Source organism: Lasioglossum baleicum, chromosome 19 (assembly GCF_051020765.1).
Source record: "Lasioglossum baleicum chromosome 19, iyLasBale1, whole genome shotgun sequence".
In the NCBI taxonomy this organism is placed as follows: Eukaryota; Metazoa; Arthropoda; class Insecta; order Hymenoptera; family Halictidae; genus Lasioglossum; species Lasioglossum baleicum.
The window spans coordinates 3,347,582-3,362,440 of record NC_134947.1 but is presented as its reverse complement, the minus strand read 5'-3'; the positions used below and the strand labels follow the sequence as shown (position 1 = coordinate 3,362,440).

Below are 14,859 nucleotides of genomic sequence, written 5' to 3'. Positions count from 1 at the left end.
GCCGCCTCCACAGCCGCTTCCACGGCCGCCTCGTCGGCCATATGGGTGTCCGCCGGTAGCTACCCCGCGTTCACTTCTAACCGTTCGGTAATATTCCCTCCTTGCCTTCTTATAATGAAGATTTCATTAAATATGTCTGCAACATATAAAAAAATTAATGATAATATTGTAAAAATAACATAGAAGACCTAGTTGGGACCAGAGATTGAAAACTGTTATCATATCGGTTCCGATTCTCGAAACAGTTATGAAAAACCGAAACGATGTTGTAAACTGTTACGAGAATGTCGGTTGTGGCTCATATACATGTATTGGTTATGGTACCGGTTCTGGAGAACCGATATTGTTTCAGTTCTATAATTATTATTTTCCGCTTCTGCATTTCGGTTCCTCCGATTTCTGGTCTGTATTCTGTATTCTGTATTGTGTTCGTCCTTATACATTCATTATTCAAGTATTTCTTCATTGTTATTAACACTTTAAACAATTTTTTAATGAATAAATTTTTATTACCTGTCGTCTCTACATGCATCATTCACATTATCATCTCAATAACAATTCATTGGTGAAACAATTGTTTAAAGAAATCAATTTTCATATTGAACAGAAATCTGTTTCTATATTTATTGTTTGCATTATCATTTCCGTAATAATGTTTCAACAATAAATTGTTATTCAGATGATAATTCAAATAATGCATATGTAGATACAGATTATAAAAATTTATTCATTTAAAATTGTTTAAATTATGGATAACAACAACATATGAATCACATATGAATAACAACATATGTGATTTCGGTGATAGCGTATAAGAAGTTGCACCTCGCCGATGTTGCTCAGAATGCTGAGTTTTCCAACATACAGTAAAGACGCGATTCTTGTCAAACAGCCTGTAGTCTGCACGGACAACATATCGATATTATTTTTTTATGACCGCGCCGAGAGTTTAAAAGAAAGCCGAACGTACAGAGGGACAGCATGTTGGTGGAGTGTGGGTAGGCATCTGACAACTTTTACCAACTCTTTACCGTATTTGAAATTCGGCAAGGTGCAACCTTTTATGCACAATTATCATCATTTCTGTTACTCACCCAAAGCGGGTCTCCTTCCGGGACGTCGCGGGGGGCGGGCGCAGGCAGTGCAGGTCTTTGTGACGGTCCTGCCACGAATGTTGAGGCGGGTGGCGGAACTGCCCTGTAGTTTGATTGGGCCGGGGCCGCGACTGTGGCCGCGACCGGGGCCGCTGCCGTGGCCACCGCGGCTTCTGCTGCCGCTCGCCGGGCCGCGAGCTCGCGGGATTTCTTCTCCTTTCGGATTTGCTTCTGTAGCTTTTTCTGCAACGCATAACAAAAAAAATTAATGATAATGAAAATAACATAGCAGGCCTAGTTGGGACCAGGGAATGAAAACTGTTGTCATATCGGTTCTGGTTTTCGAAACAGTTATAAAGAACCGAAACGATTTTGTAACTGTTACGAAAATATCGGTTCTGGCTTGCATATATCGGTTACGATAACGGTTCTGGAGAACCGATATTACTTCGGTGCTATAATTGTTATTTTTCGCTTCTGCATTTCGGTTACCCCGGTTTCGCTTCTGTATTCTGTATTGTGTTCGGCCTTATACATTCATTATTGAAGTAGTTCTTTATTGTTATTCATAATTTAAACAATTTGAAATGAATAAATTTTTAAAATTTTGTGGAAAATTTAATGGAAAATTTAATGGAAATGATAATGCAAACAATGAAGAAAGAAACAAATTTCTATACAATTTGAAACTTGATTTCTTTAAACAATTGTTTCAACAATAAATTGTTATTGCCAACACAGATAATAAAAATTTATTCATTTAAAAATTGTTTAAATTATGAACAACAATAAAGAACTACTTGAATAATGAATATATAAGGACGAACACAATACAGAATACAGACCCGAAACCGGGGGAATCGAAATGCAGAAGTGGAAAATAATAATTACAGAACCGAAATAATATCGGTTCTCCAGAACCGTTACCGTAACCGATACAGATATGTAAGCCAGAATTGATATTCTCGTAACAGTTCGTAACATCATTGCGGTTCTACGTAACTGTTCCGAGTACCGGAACCAATGTATGTACAACAGTTTGAAACAGTTACTTTCAGAACCTTTTCAGTCCCGGGTTGCAACATACATATGTGATTTCGGTGATAGCGCATAAGAGGTTGCACCTCGCCGATGTTGCTCAGAATGCTGAGTTTTCCAACATACAGTAAAGACGCGATTCTTGTCAAACAGCCTGTAGTCTGCACGGACAACATATCGATATTATTTTTTTATGACCGCGCCGAGAATTTAAAAGAAAACCGAACGTACAGAGGGACAGCATACGCGGTCGTTGACAAATATCGGGAGTTTACTGTATTAACATTTCATTGAAATTCGGCGAGGTGCAAAGTGCTTTTATGCAAAATTATCATAATTTCTGTTACTCACCAGAAGCGTGTCTGCTGCCGAGGCGGGCGGTGGTCCCTGGGGTAGGCCTGAGCCTGCTGCGACGGGTGGCGTACCCCCCATATTTGTCACCGCGGTCGTCGCTACTTCTACGGCCCCTTGCCGGGACGCGAGCTCGCGGGCCTCCCGGTCTCGAGTTGCCAGTCGCAGCGTATACTGACGGACCTCGTCTTGTCTTTCTACAAGACGGGCCGCGGATTCGCGGGCTTCGCTCAAGGCGGCCTCCACTGCCGCCCTTGCACGGCGCGACCCTTCCGCGTCCTCCTTCGCTGTCGGCGATAGCGGTGGGCTGACAAAGTTTAAATTCGCAAAGTTTTCCATCTAAAGTGTGAAATAAAACAAATTAATCAAAAAAATTAATACACGCACAATGAATATCCAAAATATCTGACTAGCAACACAACAGGAATGAAGAAATAATAAAAAATAAACAAAAACTATAGGCCAGATATTCTGGATTGGAAGGAAGAGGTTTGATACTACTTACTTTGCTGACGGTCAAGATCAGTATGACGATCTGACGATGCAGCCACTGCTACGTTCCTCCGTCCGTCGTGGTCAGTAGTGAGATTTGCACAGATTTGCAGGGGTGGGAGGTACGGTGTATGGCGGGGGAACTCTTACCGGCGCGGCGGGAAAATATCGGAATTTCAAGTACCTGCACTCTTATCGTTTTGTCGCGGTGTGTAAGGATTCTTTCATCTTTAAATGCCTGTCGTTTTTTCCCGTATCAACCGATTTCTATGAAACTTTCACAGTTCCCTTTCCCTGCTCTTCCCCTGCGCGCGTCAGAAATATATATTTAAATATATTATCATTATATTATCTTTTAATCTTTGAAAAGAAAAGTAGTCATTAAAAATCATCTTTGAATTTTGATTTCAAAACGCTACGAACTTCCGTTCCAACCTACGAATTTTTTGATAAAATAATTGTTTCACTTTTTATAACATATAGAAAATAAGAATAATAATTTATAATGCGGCAGAAGATACGGCGGAGGTCCTCTATGCTATCTCTAGTGCAGAATGCAGCGGTGGACGGGAAATGGTTTGAAGCATCCCGAAACCTTGCATGAATCCGCCTAGGCACACGTACACGCTGCCCGAGCAGTGAGTGTGTGAGTGCGCCGCGCGGTCCGGCTTTCACGCCTGCTTACAGAGCCTCCCGAGCAGACATCATGCTACCGAATAATGTAAATTACGCCTCGAAAACGCAAAAGTAGGCCACTTTTATTAGCTCGCGCCCTAGATTGATCTTTTATCTAGCAATTGTGACTACGTAGGGGTCTCAAATGTGCATTAGCGAGACGAATAACGTTGGGAACTGAACCCTTGCTATCCGCCTAGGCACACGTACACGCTTCCCGAGCGGTGAGCTGTGCTACACACTCTCACTCGAGCACACCAACGCAGCATCATCGTCAGCCGTATAGTGACGCCACGTTTGCGTATGAAGCCTAACTTATCGGCAACACTTCTCATCCAACGTATAAAAAAAAAAATTTATGTGCCGAACACAGTGCGAAATACAGAACCGAAACCGGGGGAACCGAAATCCAGAACGGAAAAATAACAATTACAGAACCGAAATAATATCGCACGCCTCTGTATGTGAAAGAGGTTTATGAAGGTTTCTCTGCCGTCAAAAATAAATGTAACAATGACCAGGTAGTCAGAAAAATTACATTTCCTTCCCGCTTGCAGATTGACCGCGATGAATGTTTCCGGAGCGAAGGTGCCTATTAGCATTTCAGGTATACAGACGTTTTATGACCGAAAGTCCGTTACGGTAGAAGGTATACCACCAATAAACCGGGGCACAGTGGCCCATTCCAGTAATCTAGCTTTACTAAAGTTTTTACGAAATGAAAAGAGTCGTTTGCAGGAATTTAACCTTGTGAAAATCTGCAATTTTTATCATCTGTAAACGTTTGTTGCTCATTAACACGTTGACCGATATTGACGAAATTTGCAGAATACGATAAAATTGGCACAGTTCTACTAAACGTATTTCTTAAATTTTCAACATGAGTCCACTGTCTAAAGAGTTCTAAAATGCGACTTTTAGTATTTCTATCTGCAATTCCGATGAAATGCCATTTTTGAAAACAAATTTGAACTGCCCCGTACGAGCGATTATACCGTTACCGCCCACTACTATGCGATTGCAGGGGGTGGCAAGGCGCCATCTCGTATGGGTCCGAACTAGTGTCATTGTATTGATGCGAGCCTGAGAAGAAGCTTTTCAGGGCGGGAGTACGGTGACGTGTCTAGGTTTGAATGCGCGGCCGATTGGCTCAGAGTGGAGGAGGCAGGCCTCGTTTCACACGCATTTGCGGCTGTTGTCGTCGAAGCATTGGCTACAGCGACCACACATACCATGTAGCGTGTAACATTGAGACTACGGGCGCGGCTGCGGTGGGCATAGGCAGACCTAGCAATGATAGGCTCGATTTGTTTATGTGCCGTTCCCGGGGCTGTTCTCTATGGAGAACAGGCCTCACTTTCATCTCAGGAACTGTTTGGCCGATTGAACTACACCTTTTTTTCGTTTCATTCGTAAAGGATTGAGCTATTACAAACTAATTTTTTCATCCTCGACAATCAACTTTATAATGTCGAAAAATTTAAACAAATTCTGTTTTTACGTATTTTCGATGAGGGGCCAGAGTATTTGGAAGTTTTCGGTAAATATTTATACAATTTTTTAATACTGTTTTGGCTAACGTTTCTGCAAACCTCGTTCATCATTTCTTCTGAAATCTGGCACGCTAGGGTCCCTACATTATTACTCGGGTTTTTCCTACTACACTCCGGTATTCCAGATGTTTTTTTATTACCATTGCAGTCAGGCCCACGGTTTGTCTCTTTTTGTAAACACGAACACCTCGGCAAAGAGTGGTTGCTAATATTGTTCTCGAGGTATAAATAGGGTTATTTAGTCGTAAACAGTTTACTGGTATTTTCTCGGGACCAGCCGTGCAGACAAATGACCATCATAGCGGTGCGCTTGACTCGCTAAGCACCTACCTGAAACAGGGGTGGACGGCGGCCTTTACCAGCTCATTGTCACACCAATTTTTATAGCTCTGTTTCGGCTACGACCGATGGTCGGGAAGCCTAAGTGCCGGGAGCGCCCAGGTTTGGACGCGCGAGGAAAGGTGTAACGGTCACAGAAAACTCTCGGCGAACGACGTGATTGAGATCGACTACGCACGTTGCTTTATTAAAGTTGATCCGTGAGAAATTGAGCGCGCACAGCACTGATTCACGTAAGTGCCAGCGGTGAGTTTCACAAGAGTTTGGAATGACTATGTGTACTCTGAGCGCGATGAAAAGAGAGAGTGTCCGCTTCGCCGAGGGGGTCCTCGAATAGACCCCAATTCGGCGAACGCGGTGGTCCGCGATTGGCGGATCGATCGCAGAGTCGATTGTTTCGGGATTCAAATCGAGGTAGTTTACGGGTCACGACGGCGAGCCGTTGGGAACGCGGCGTCGAAAATCATAATACACGGCGTGTGTTCTTCGCGCGTCTTGAAATGGGTAGAAAAACCCAGTGGGTCTCAATCGACCGGTAAACTTCTCGATTTGAATCCCGAACAAGCTCCATTCGTTCAAGGCAGAACTTCGAATCACTCTGACCTCTCATCGAGAAAACGTAAAAACAGAGTTTGTTTAAATTTTTCGACATCATACCGACATTACATATGTGGTGCTTTTAACAAATTTTATTCGACAACGTCCGTACACTTCTGCGGTTCGTTTCAATCTCTCCATACAATTGCCGATGTAAGGCGTACATGATTCGTTAGGTGTCGCTAATGGTCATTATGCGACACCTGCCGCGATTCTCACTTTACTCTTTCTCACTCTACTCTCTCTCAGTCTCTCTCTCTCACTCACTCATACGGCATACTGCTACACGGTGACCATAGTTCGGCCATTCCTGCATTTTGGACGCCCTCGTCGATGCATTCACAATAACTGTTCGTTTCGTACATACATATACATACACTTACTGTTCTAATCTATTTCTATTTCGTGTGGTTTTACAACTGCTGCGCGCGTCTGCGTTCGATTTTTATATTGCCCTGCGCTCATATTAATGTGTTTCAGTTTGTCTACTGCTACAATTCCGCGGTAAGCTCGCTGACTTTGCTGCTCGCCCTCAATGTCGCGTATTACATAGCGATCGTTTTCAAGAACCTGTTCTACCTCATATGGACCACGATATTTCGGTGTCAATTTACGGCTTTCGCCCGTCGCGGGTGGTTCGCTTTTCAATAAAACTATATCGCCTATTTTGTATTGTCTAGCTTTGGTTCGTGTCTTATTAAATTGTTTAGCGAGCGCTTCTTTGTTTTTCTCTAACAGTGTAGCAACGCACGCTCCTTCTTCCTGTGTTCCTAACTCTTCGTTGAGTTCGCGGATCTCGCGAGTCAATGGACTTTCGTGCCATCCGGTAACTTTATAATTGAAAATGATATCGTATGGAGTTCTACGTGTTACTCTGTGTTGGCTGCTGTTCAGCGCCCACTGGACTTCGTGTACATGTCTATCCCAGTCTTCACCGAATAAATTTTCAGTAGTCGTGGAAAGACAGTTAAGTATAACGCTATTCAATCGCTCGATTTGTCCATTGGCGCGCGGCGTACCCGTAGCAATTTTTATGTGTTGAATTTCGTGCTCGTTACAAAATTTTTCGAATACGTGAGCGGTAAACGCCGTACCCCGATCGCTTATAATCCTTTCTGGTCGCCCGTAATGCGACATGAAGCCTAATAGAAATTTTAACGTAGTTTCCGCGCCGACATCTACTACTGCCTGTAATGTCACGTATTTACTGTATCCGCATATGGTTGCGACTATGTATTTATTTCCTTGTTCGGTGGTCGGTAGTGGCCCTAAATGGTCTATAAGCACGCTCTGAAACGGTGTATTACCTTTATCTAGTGGGTGTAAAAATCCGGGCTTTTTGCCGCCGGGATTCTTATAATACAAGCAGCTTATGCATCTATTCACGTATTTCGTAACAAAATCGCGCATTTTCGGAAAGTAATACGTCTCCTTTACTTTGCTAAGGGTTTTTTCAATTCCCAAGTGAGCTAATGACTTGTGCGCTTCCGCTACTACCTCGTATCGCAGTTCGGTCGGTACGTACAATCGCCAACGCCCTTTCGTAATTTTGTACACTCGCGCATTGTACATAGTGAATTTATCATGGGCGTCTCGCTCGCCTGCTTCTAAACGATCACGCAATGCTAAAATTTCCGCGTCTGCTCGTTGCATCGCCGCTATCCAATGGGTATGTATTAATTTTGATTCCTAGAACTGGAAGTCCTGTGACAACCGTTTCCCGTGCTTCCTCTACCGGGTTTCGACTTAATACGTCCGCTACGTCATTTTGTTTGGCAGTGTGGTATTCGATTGAATAGTCAAATTCTGATAATTTGACGAACCATCTACCGATGCGCGGATTTAGATCCCTTTTGCTACCTAACATTTTTAGGCTGTTGCAGTCTGTTTTTATAACAAAATGAATCCCTATCAAATACACGCGAAATCGCTCTAAAGCGCAAACAATGGCAAGAGCTTCTAGCTCGAAAGAATGATATTTTGCCTCTTCAGGCGTTGTTTTGCGGCTATAAAAACTAATTGGGTGCCAATCCTTTCCGTTTTGCTGTTGTAACAGCACCGCACCTAAGCCTGACGCACATGCGTCCGTGTGCACTTCCGTTTTCGCGCTGTGGTCGTATATCGTGAGGACTGGTTTCGAAATCAACATTCTTTTAATTGTTTCAAATGCGTTATTTTGAGTTGTTTCCCAAATAAATTTTTCGTTTTTCTTTAAGAGGTCCGTCAGAGGTTTTGCTATAAGGGCAAAGCCTTTGACGAATCGTCGGAAATAGCTAGCCAGTCCTACGAAGCTCCTCACGTCGCGAGCTGTTTTCGGCGTTGGAAATGACCTAACGCACTCTACTTTTCGCTCGCTCGGTTGTATCCCTAGCGCTGATACTTCGAAGCCTAAGTATTCAATTTGTGACTTGAAAAAGTGGCATTTACGTAAATTAATTGTCAATCCGGCTTCCCTAAAGACTGTAAAAATTGTGGTTAGACGTGCTAGACCTTCTTCTACCGTCATACTGGGGATTATGACATCGTCTAAATATGCCAACGCTATATCGTACTTTAATGAACCTAGTACCGTATTTATCATTCGCTGAAAGACCGAAGGTGCATTGCATAGCCCGAAAGGTATTCTTTTGAATTGATATTGGCCATCCGGCGTAACGAAGGCTGTCTTGTCTCGCGATTTCGGATCTACTAGTACTTGATAATAGCCGCTGAAGAGATCAAGGCTGGTGTAATGCTTTTGTCCCCGTAGTCTATCTAACTGGTCGTCTATTCGTGGTAGGGGATATCTGTACTTTACCGTTAAATTATTTATACCGCGATAATCAACGCACATTCGTACTTCGCCGTTTCTCTTTCGCACTAGTAATACCGGACTCGCGTATGGCGAGGCGCTATCCTCTATAATGTCCGCGTCTTTCAAATCGTTTGTCATATCTCGGAGTTGTTGCCGCTCGTGGTACGATAACCGGTATGGTCGATAAACTAATGGTTTTTCCGAAATGAGTTCTATGCGCATGGTTGCCCTATCCGTTTTCCCGATCTGATATATATTATTCGCTATTATATCGCGATTATCGTTTAGTACCGCAAGAATGTTGTCTGCTTCTTCGCCGACTAGATCGGTGTCCACCTGGTCTGACGTCACTGGTTCGTCGTTGATTTCTCGTTCGCACGTTCGCTCCTCGTACACCTCTCCTCTCGATACCACGTCTCCCTCCTTGAATGTCAGCTCCTCACCGGTAATGTTCAGCACTGGCAGAATGGTCTCTCCCTGTTCGTCCATAGAGACGATGCACCTCGGTATAACTGGGCCCTTTTCTCGGAGGCCTCCCTCCACGCATAGTCCTTGGTCAGGCAGGTCTCCTGCTACAATTATATGACCTAGATAATTGTCTGGGATGACATACGTACCGCTTGCTCGCAATGTCGTCTTAGTAACACTGTACGGCACGGTCTGCAACGGGTTGTCGTCAGTCTTCGATATTTGTAATTCGCCAGCTCTGCTGAGGATGATGACGTCAGGGTGCTCTGTGTACGGGTGGCCCACCAACAGGGGTACCGCTTGGCTCTTGCTTGGAACGACGTGTATTTCTGATTTCACCTCTACACCGTCAATACTTATATTTGCTGTAAACACGCCCAACGGTTGTACTCGACCTTCTCCATATCCTACGAAACTGTTCAGGGTCGTTTCATGGTATGTTATGCCTAGCTCATGTGCGATATCTTGGCGTAAAGCCGTTACGCTGCTGCCAAGGTCAACATAGCATTTTACACTCCGACCACTAATAACTGCGTTTTTGAAGTACTTTTGGTGAGTATCTCCATCTATATGTATACAGAACTCTCGCGGGCATATCGCGTTGACCGCTACGAACTGTCGTGTTTGGGCGAATGTTTTCCGTGCACGACCGCGAATAATGGCCCGACTTTCCACATTTAAAGCATGTTATACTTTGTGTTGCTTTTGGACACGTACGTACGGTGTGACCTTGTTGTTTACAGGCGAAGCATCTTGGCTGATTGTCGTCACGAGGCCCTGGATTGTTTCGTCTCTCTTCCGTCTTTGCTGTCTCCTTCCAATATAGATTCGCGCTTCGCAAGTCTGCGAGAAGCTCCCTGGGCTTCTTGTACCGGCTTAAAGGTCCTAAATAATCTCGAAAACGGGGATTATTAAGCCCGTCGGCGATCCACTCGATCGCTTCGCGGTCGCCCATTTGCGCACGATTACACTTCGCAAGTTTTTCATAAAAGTACTCGGCTATATCTTGACTTGGTTTCTTTTTGTAATTTTGAGCATCCAATCTAAGACTCACCTCACTCTCGTCTGATGGGAAGCTGTCTTTTAATAGTACTTTCCATTGTGCCCATGTCCGCTGGACACGTGGTAGACTGTCTCGCCATTTCCGTGCTACACCCTTTAGTTTAGCAAGGGCATAGTGTCGTATCGCTACCTCGTCCCAGTTGTACAGGTCTCCGTATTCCTCCATTTTCTCGATCCATTCCTCGATGGTTAGCTCGTTTGTAACAGGATCAAACGCCGGCAGCACACTCGTCGTGTCTCGAAAATGCCTACTCCTCTCATCTTCATAAAACTCCCCGTTTGTCGCCATTTCGGAGGATAAAATTACGTATTCGCCCCTACCGGCCGCGATTTTAGTCCGAAATGTAATGCAGATGCAGTATTCGCGCCTCACGCCTGCCGGCTATACCTCGACAAAGGAACCGACACGTTAACGACGTAATACGCGCCACGTGCTCCAAGTTTCGCGCACTTCCTATTACGACTGCTCCGCTCGTTTTCTCCGCGTTCTCACACGAATCGCTAATATCGATTAAATATTAATATCGCGATCGACTACACTCGATTACGTGAAACGTAGCGATCCCACTTCTGATATCTGTGGTGCTCTTCACAAATTTTATTCGACAACGTCCGTACACTTCTGCGGTTCGTTTCAATCTCTCCATACAATTGCCGATGTAAGGCGTACATGATTCGTTAGGTGTCGCTAATGGTCATTATGCGACACCTGCCGCGATTCTCACTTTACTCTTTCTCACTCTACTCTCTCTCAGTCTCTCTCTCTCACTCACTCATACGGCATACTGCTACACGGTGACCATACATATCGAGGTTGAAAAATTAGTTTGTAATCCGTGATAATAATATGCACTGTGAAGGTTTCATCGAAATCGGTTGATGCGGGAAAGTATGACAGGCATTGAAAGATGTATGAATTCTTAGGTATACATATACACTCAGTTACTTGGCGTAACTTTTTTACTTTTTCGACGTTTTGATTGGGATATCACTTCTTTTTACAAGAATAAAAGTTACAAATCCAGTGTCCCCCTGCATTGGTTTCAAAATTATCTCATTTGTGCAAACTCTTTTTTGATCCTGATTTTCAGGAACTGGTTGAATTGTAACACGAACACCTCGGCAAAGAGTGGTTGCTAATATTGTTCTCGAGGTATAAATAGGTTTATTTAGTCATAAACAGTTTACTGGTATTTTCTCGAGACCAGCCGTACAGACAAATGACCATAATACCATAATGACCCTACCTGAAACAGGGGTGCACGGCGGCCTTTACCAGCTCATTGTCACGCCAATTTTTATAGCTCCATTCGTTCAAGGGAAACTTCGAATCACTCTGACCTCTCATCAAGAAAACGTAAAAACAGAGTTTGTTTAAATTTTTCGACATTATAAAGTTGATTGTCGAGATTGAAAAAATTAGTTTGTAATAGCCCAATCCTATCTGAATGAAAATATATAGTTGCGTCTGAAAATATATAATAGTATACTAATATATGTACTTGTTCAGAATGTTTAGTTTTACAACACATTAAATTTCATTGGAATTTGGCGAGGTGTAACCTTTTATGTGCAATTACCATAATTTCTGTTACTTACCAATACCGCGTCTTCCGTTGCGGCTGAGAATGCCTCGGCTCCTGGCGAAAATATAAGACGGCACGCGTGTCAACAGTTTTCCACATCACCCATGAGGTACTATTGTAGATGCGTTTTTTTTAGTCAGTGGTATCCCCTTTAGGCCTATTCCACTGTGTCGCACACTGCATCATTTCTTTCGACGTCGGACAGTTTAAATTGTTTTTTATCTTTACAATTGTACAGTGCCAGCTGACAGAATCAGTGGTACTGCACTTGTAAGAGCACCTCGACGTCGGATATTTAAAACTTTTTTGCTATCTTTACAATTGTGCAGTGCCAGCTGACAGAATCAGTGGTACTGCACTTGTAAGAGCACCTCGACGTCGGATATTTAAAACTTTTTTGCTATCTTTACAATTGTGCAGTGCCAGCTGACAGAATCAGTGGTACTGCTGTTACGGATGACGAACAGGTGTTCAATATCATCTCTGGCAGGAACCGTCCTAGATAAACGAACAAAGCTACCCTAGATAAATCTACATAACTGTTTAGGTTAGTTTAGGGCCCAAACGTACTCACGACCAACTGGTCGTTGACAAAATACGAATGTTCACTTGAAGGGTACTGACAAGTACCACCCGTCATTGCAGGGCTATATAAGCCCTTACATTTCTACTCTCGTGGGCTAGTACTGTCGTAATCACGAATAGTGTCGCGTCGTGCTGCATCTCGGAAGTCAACTACCAGTGAGATCGGACGTTCGTTCCTTTTGAATCAAAGTTTAACCGTACAGATTCCGCGAGTTCAGTCTAAAATCTGTTAGGCAGTGACAAGGTTGCTCCGAGTCCCCCGCATTGCCAGTGCGTCAACACCGTGCGTCTTAGCTTAGGTAATATCACCTTTCAATTTCTTTCCTATTCTAAATTCAGTTCATTCGCGACACAAATACACTTGTAGAACGAAACTCTACAGGGTGTCTCAAAATTAGGTCCGGAGCCGAAAATGGGAGGTTCCTGAGATCATTTCAAGCGACATTTTCCTTTGAAAAAATGTCGTCCGCGGCTTCGTTAACGAGTTATTAACGAAAAACACGGACCAATCAGAGCGCGAGCTAGACGCGTGCAGCCCGGCTGAGCCCGGCGCGCCGGCAGCCGAGTGTCGGTGGCACGCCGCGATGTCGCAACGAACAAAAGTTTCTCGATGATGTGAATCCTCGCCAATTTCGATAAGCTTTGGATATGTTGTCAATACCATGATTCTGAACAACATTTCCCTTTACAGTTTCTGTCGATCGGCTTTAGTTTACGATATTATTATAAAAATTTGAAATTGTAAATCGATCGATATACTATCTCTTCGCCAATCGCGATAAGCTTTGGATATGTTGCCAAGACCATGATTCTGAACAACATTTCCCTTTACGGTTTCTGTCGATCGCTTTAGTTTACGATATTATTGTAAAAATTTGTAATTGTAAATCGATCGATGTACATACTATCTCCTCGCCGATTTCGATGAGCTTTATTTCAAAGGAAAAAGATATTTAAAACATCGAATTTATAACATATTTAAAAGTCATCGAAATCGGTGAGGAGTCACATCATCGGCAACTTTACCCGAACGATAGAAGAAGCACAAACTTATTGAATCAAAAACTCACTTATTCAGCCGTAAATCCATTTGACTACCACATACAACCACCACACTTTTACATAATTGTTGAACTCGTAGCACACTTTTATAACTCGTATCGATATCGAACGAAATTACTTACTCCGACGCGGAAAGAGTTCGATGCTCTTCGCGATGCCGCGCGAAACTGTGCTCTCCCAGCGTACAATGTATTCGATGAAGGCGTCGTTTAAAACAAATGAAATCGTTTCCAAGGAGATATTGATTTTTCGAGAATCATATGATTCTGGAAAACACCGATTCTTGACGAACGAACGATGCCGTGGACGAGATATCTCGTGTATCCTTATTACACAGCATCGTTTCTTCGACATCGCGGAAACGAGATATCTCGTTGATTGTAGTTCCTGTGCGGCCGTGAAAAGGACTGATTAAAAATTTTATAAAAAAAAATTAAACCAGCTTCGAAAAAATTAGAAAGTATGAAATAATTTCCATTTAATTTATGTGAATACACACGAACTTAAATACAATACAATCTTTTCGGAGGCGGCGCAAAATTGAAAATTTTCCAAATGACAGATGTTGCTGATTATGAATTCATTGGAATATGGTGGACTTGGAAATCAGTGGGTGGGAAGAGAAGATACATTAATATGTAAAAGCATGTAGAAGAATTTAAGGGAGTCGTCTAGTCCAGTAGGAAACGTATGAGTGCACACGCTGCTAGACACGTATACGTGTACGCGAGGATTGCAAGGGTCCGGGATTAGTCATCTGATTTCTCGATAATGCAAAGACAGGTTTTTTTAATAGTCAAAATCGCTAGATGAAAGATCAATCTAGGGTGTGATCATTCAATGGTTTTGCAATATTCGGCTGCATGTTGTCCGTCGAAGAGGCTTGAACGCTGTACAGTGGGACCTTCCGTCCAAATCGGAGACAAAATCAAAGAACTTTCGATAGAAATGAGGTAGAGCGATGAAATTTTTTAAAAATTAAAGCTGAAACTTTGCAGAACACGGGAAAAATACGGAGATTATGGTACGAACGTTTTTTAACCTTGAGAAAATTCATTAAACATGTAGAATTTCAAGAAATCAATTTTGCAATATCCTGAGGTCGAAGGAAAATTTTGATACCAGATTTGAAATCAGCGTGAAAAAATCTACGGGAAATGAGG

At 43.1% G+C, this 14,859-nt stretch overlaps 1 protein-coding gene across 1 annotated transcript; it reads right to left on the bottom strand.

The window, feature by feature from the left end:
• Positions 1-1,061: 1,061 nt before the first annotated feature.
• Positions 1,062-10,765, bottom strand: LOC143218350 (uncharacterized). Its single transcript, XM_076443482.1, is given in 5 exon segments — positions 1,062-1,337; positions 2,484-2,822; positions 7,214-7,429; positions 7,875-10,022; positions 10,024-10,765. Coding segments are annotated over 5 exon segments (3,708 nt in total). The 5' UTR covers positions 10,753-10,765.
• Positions 10,766-14,859: the final 4,094 nt, after the last annotated feature.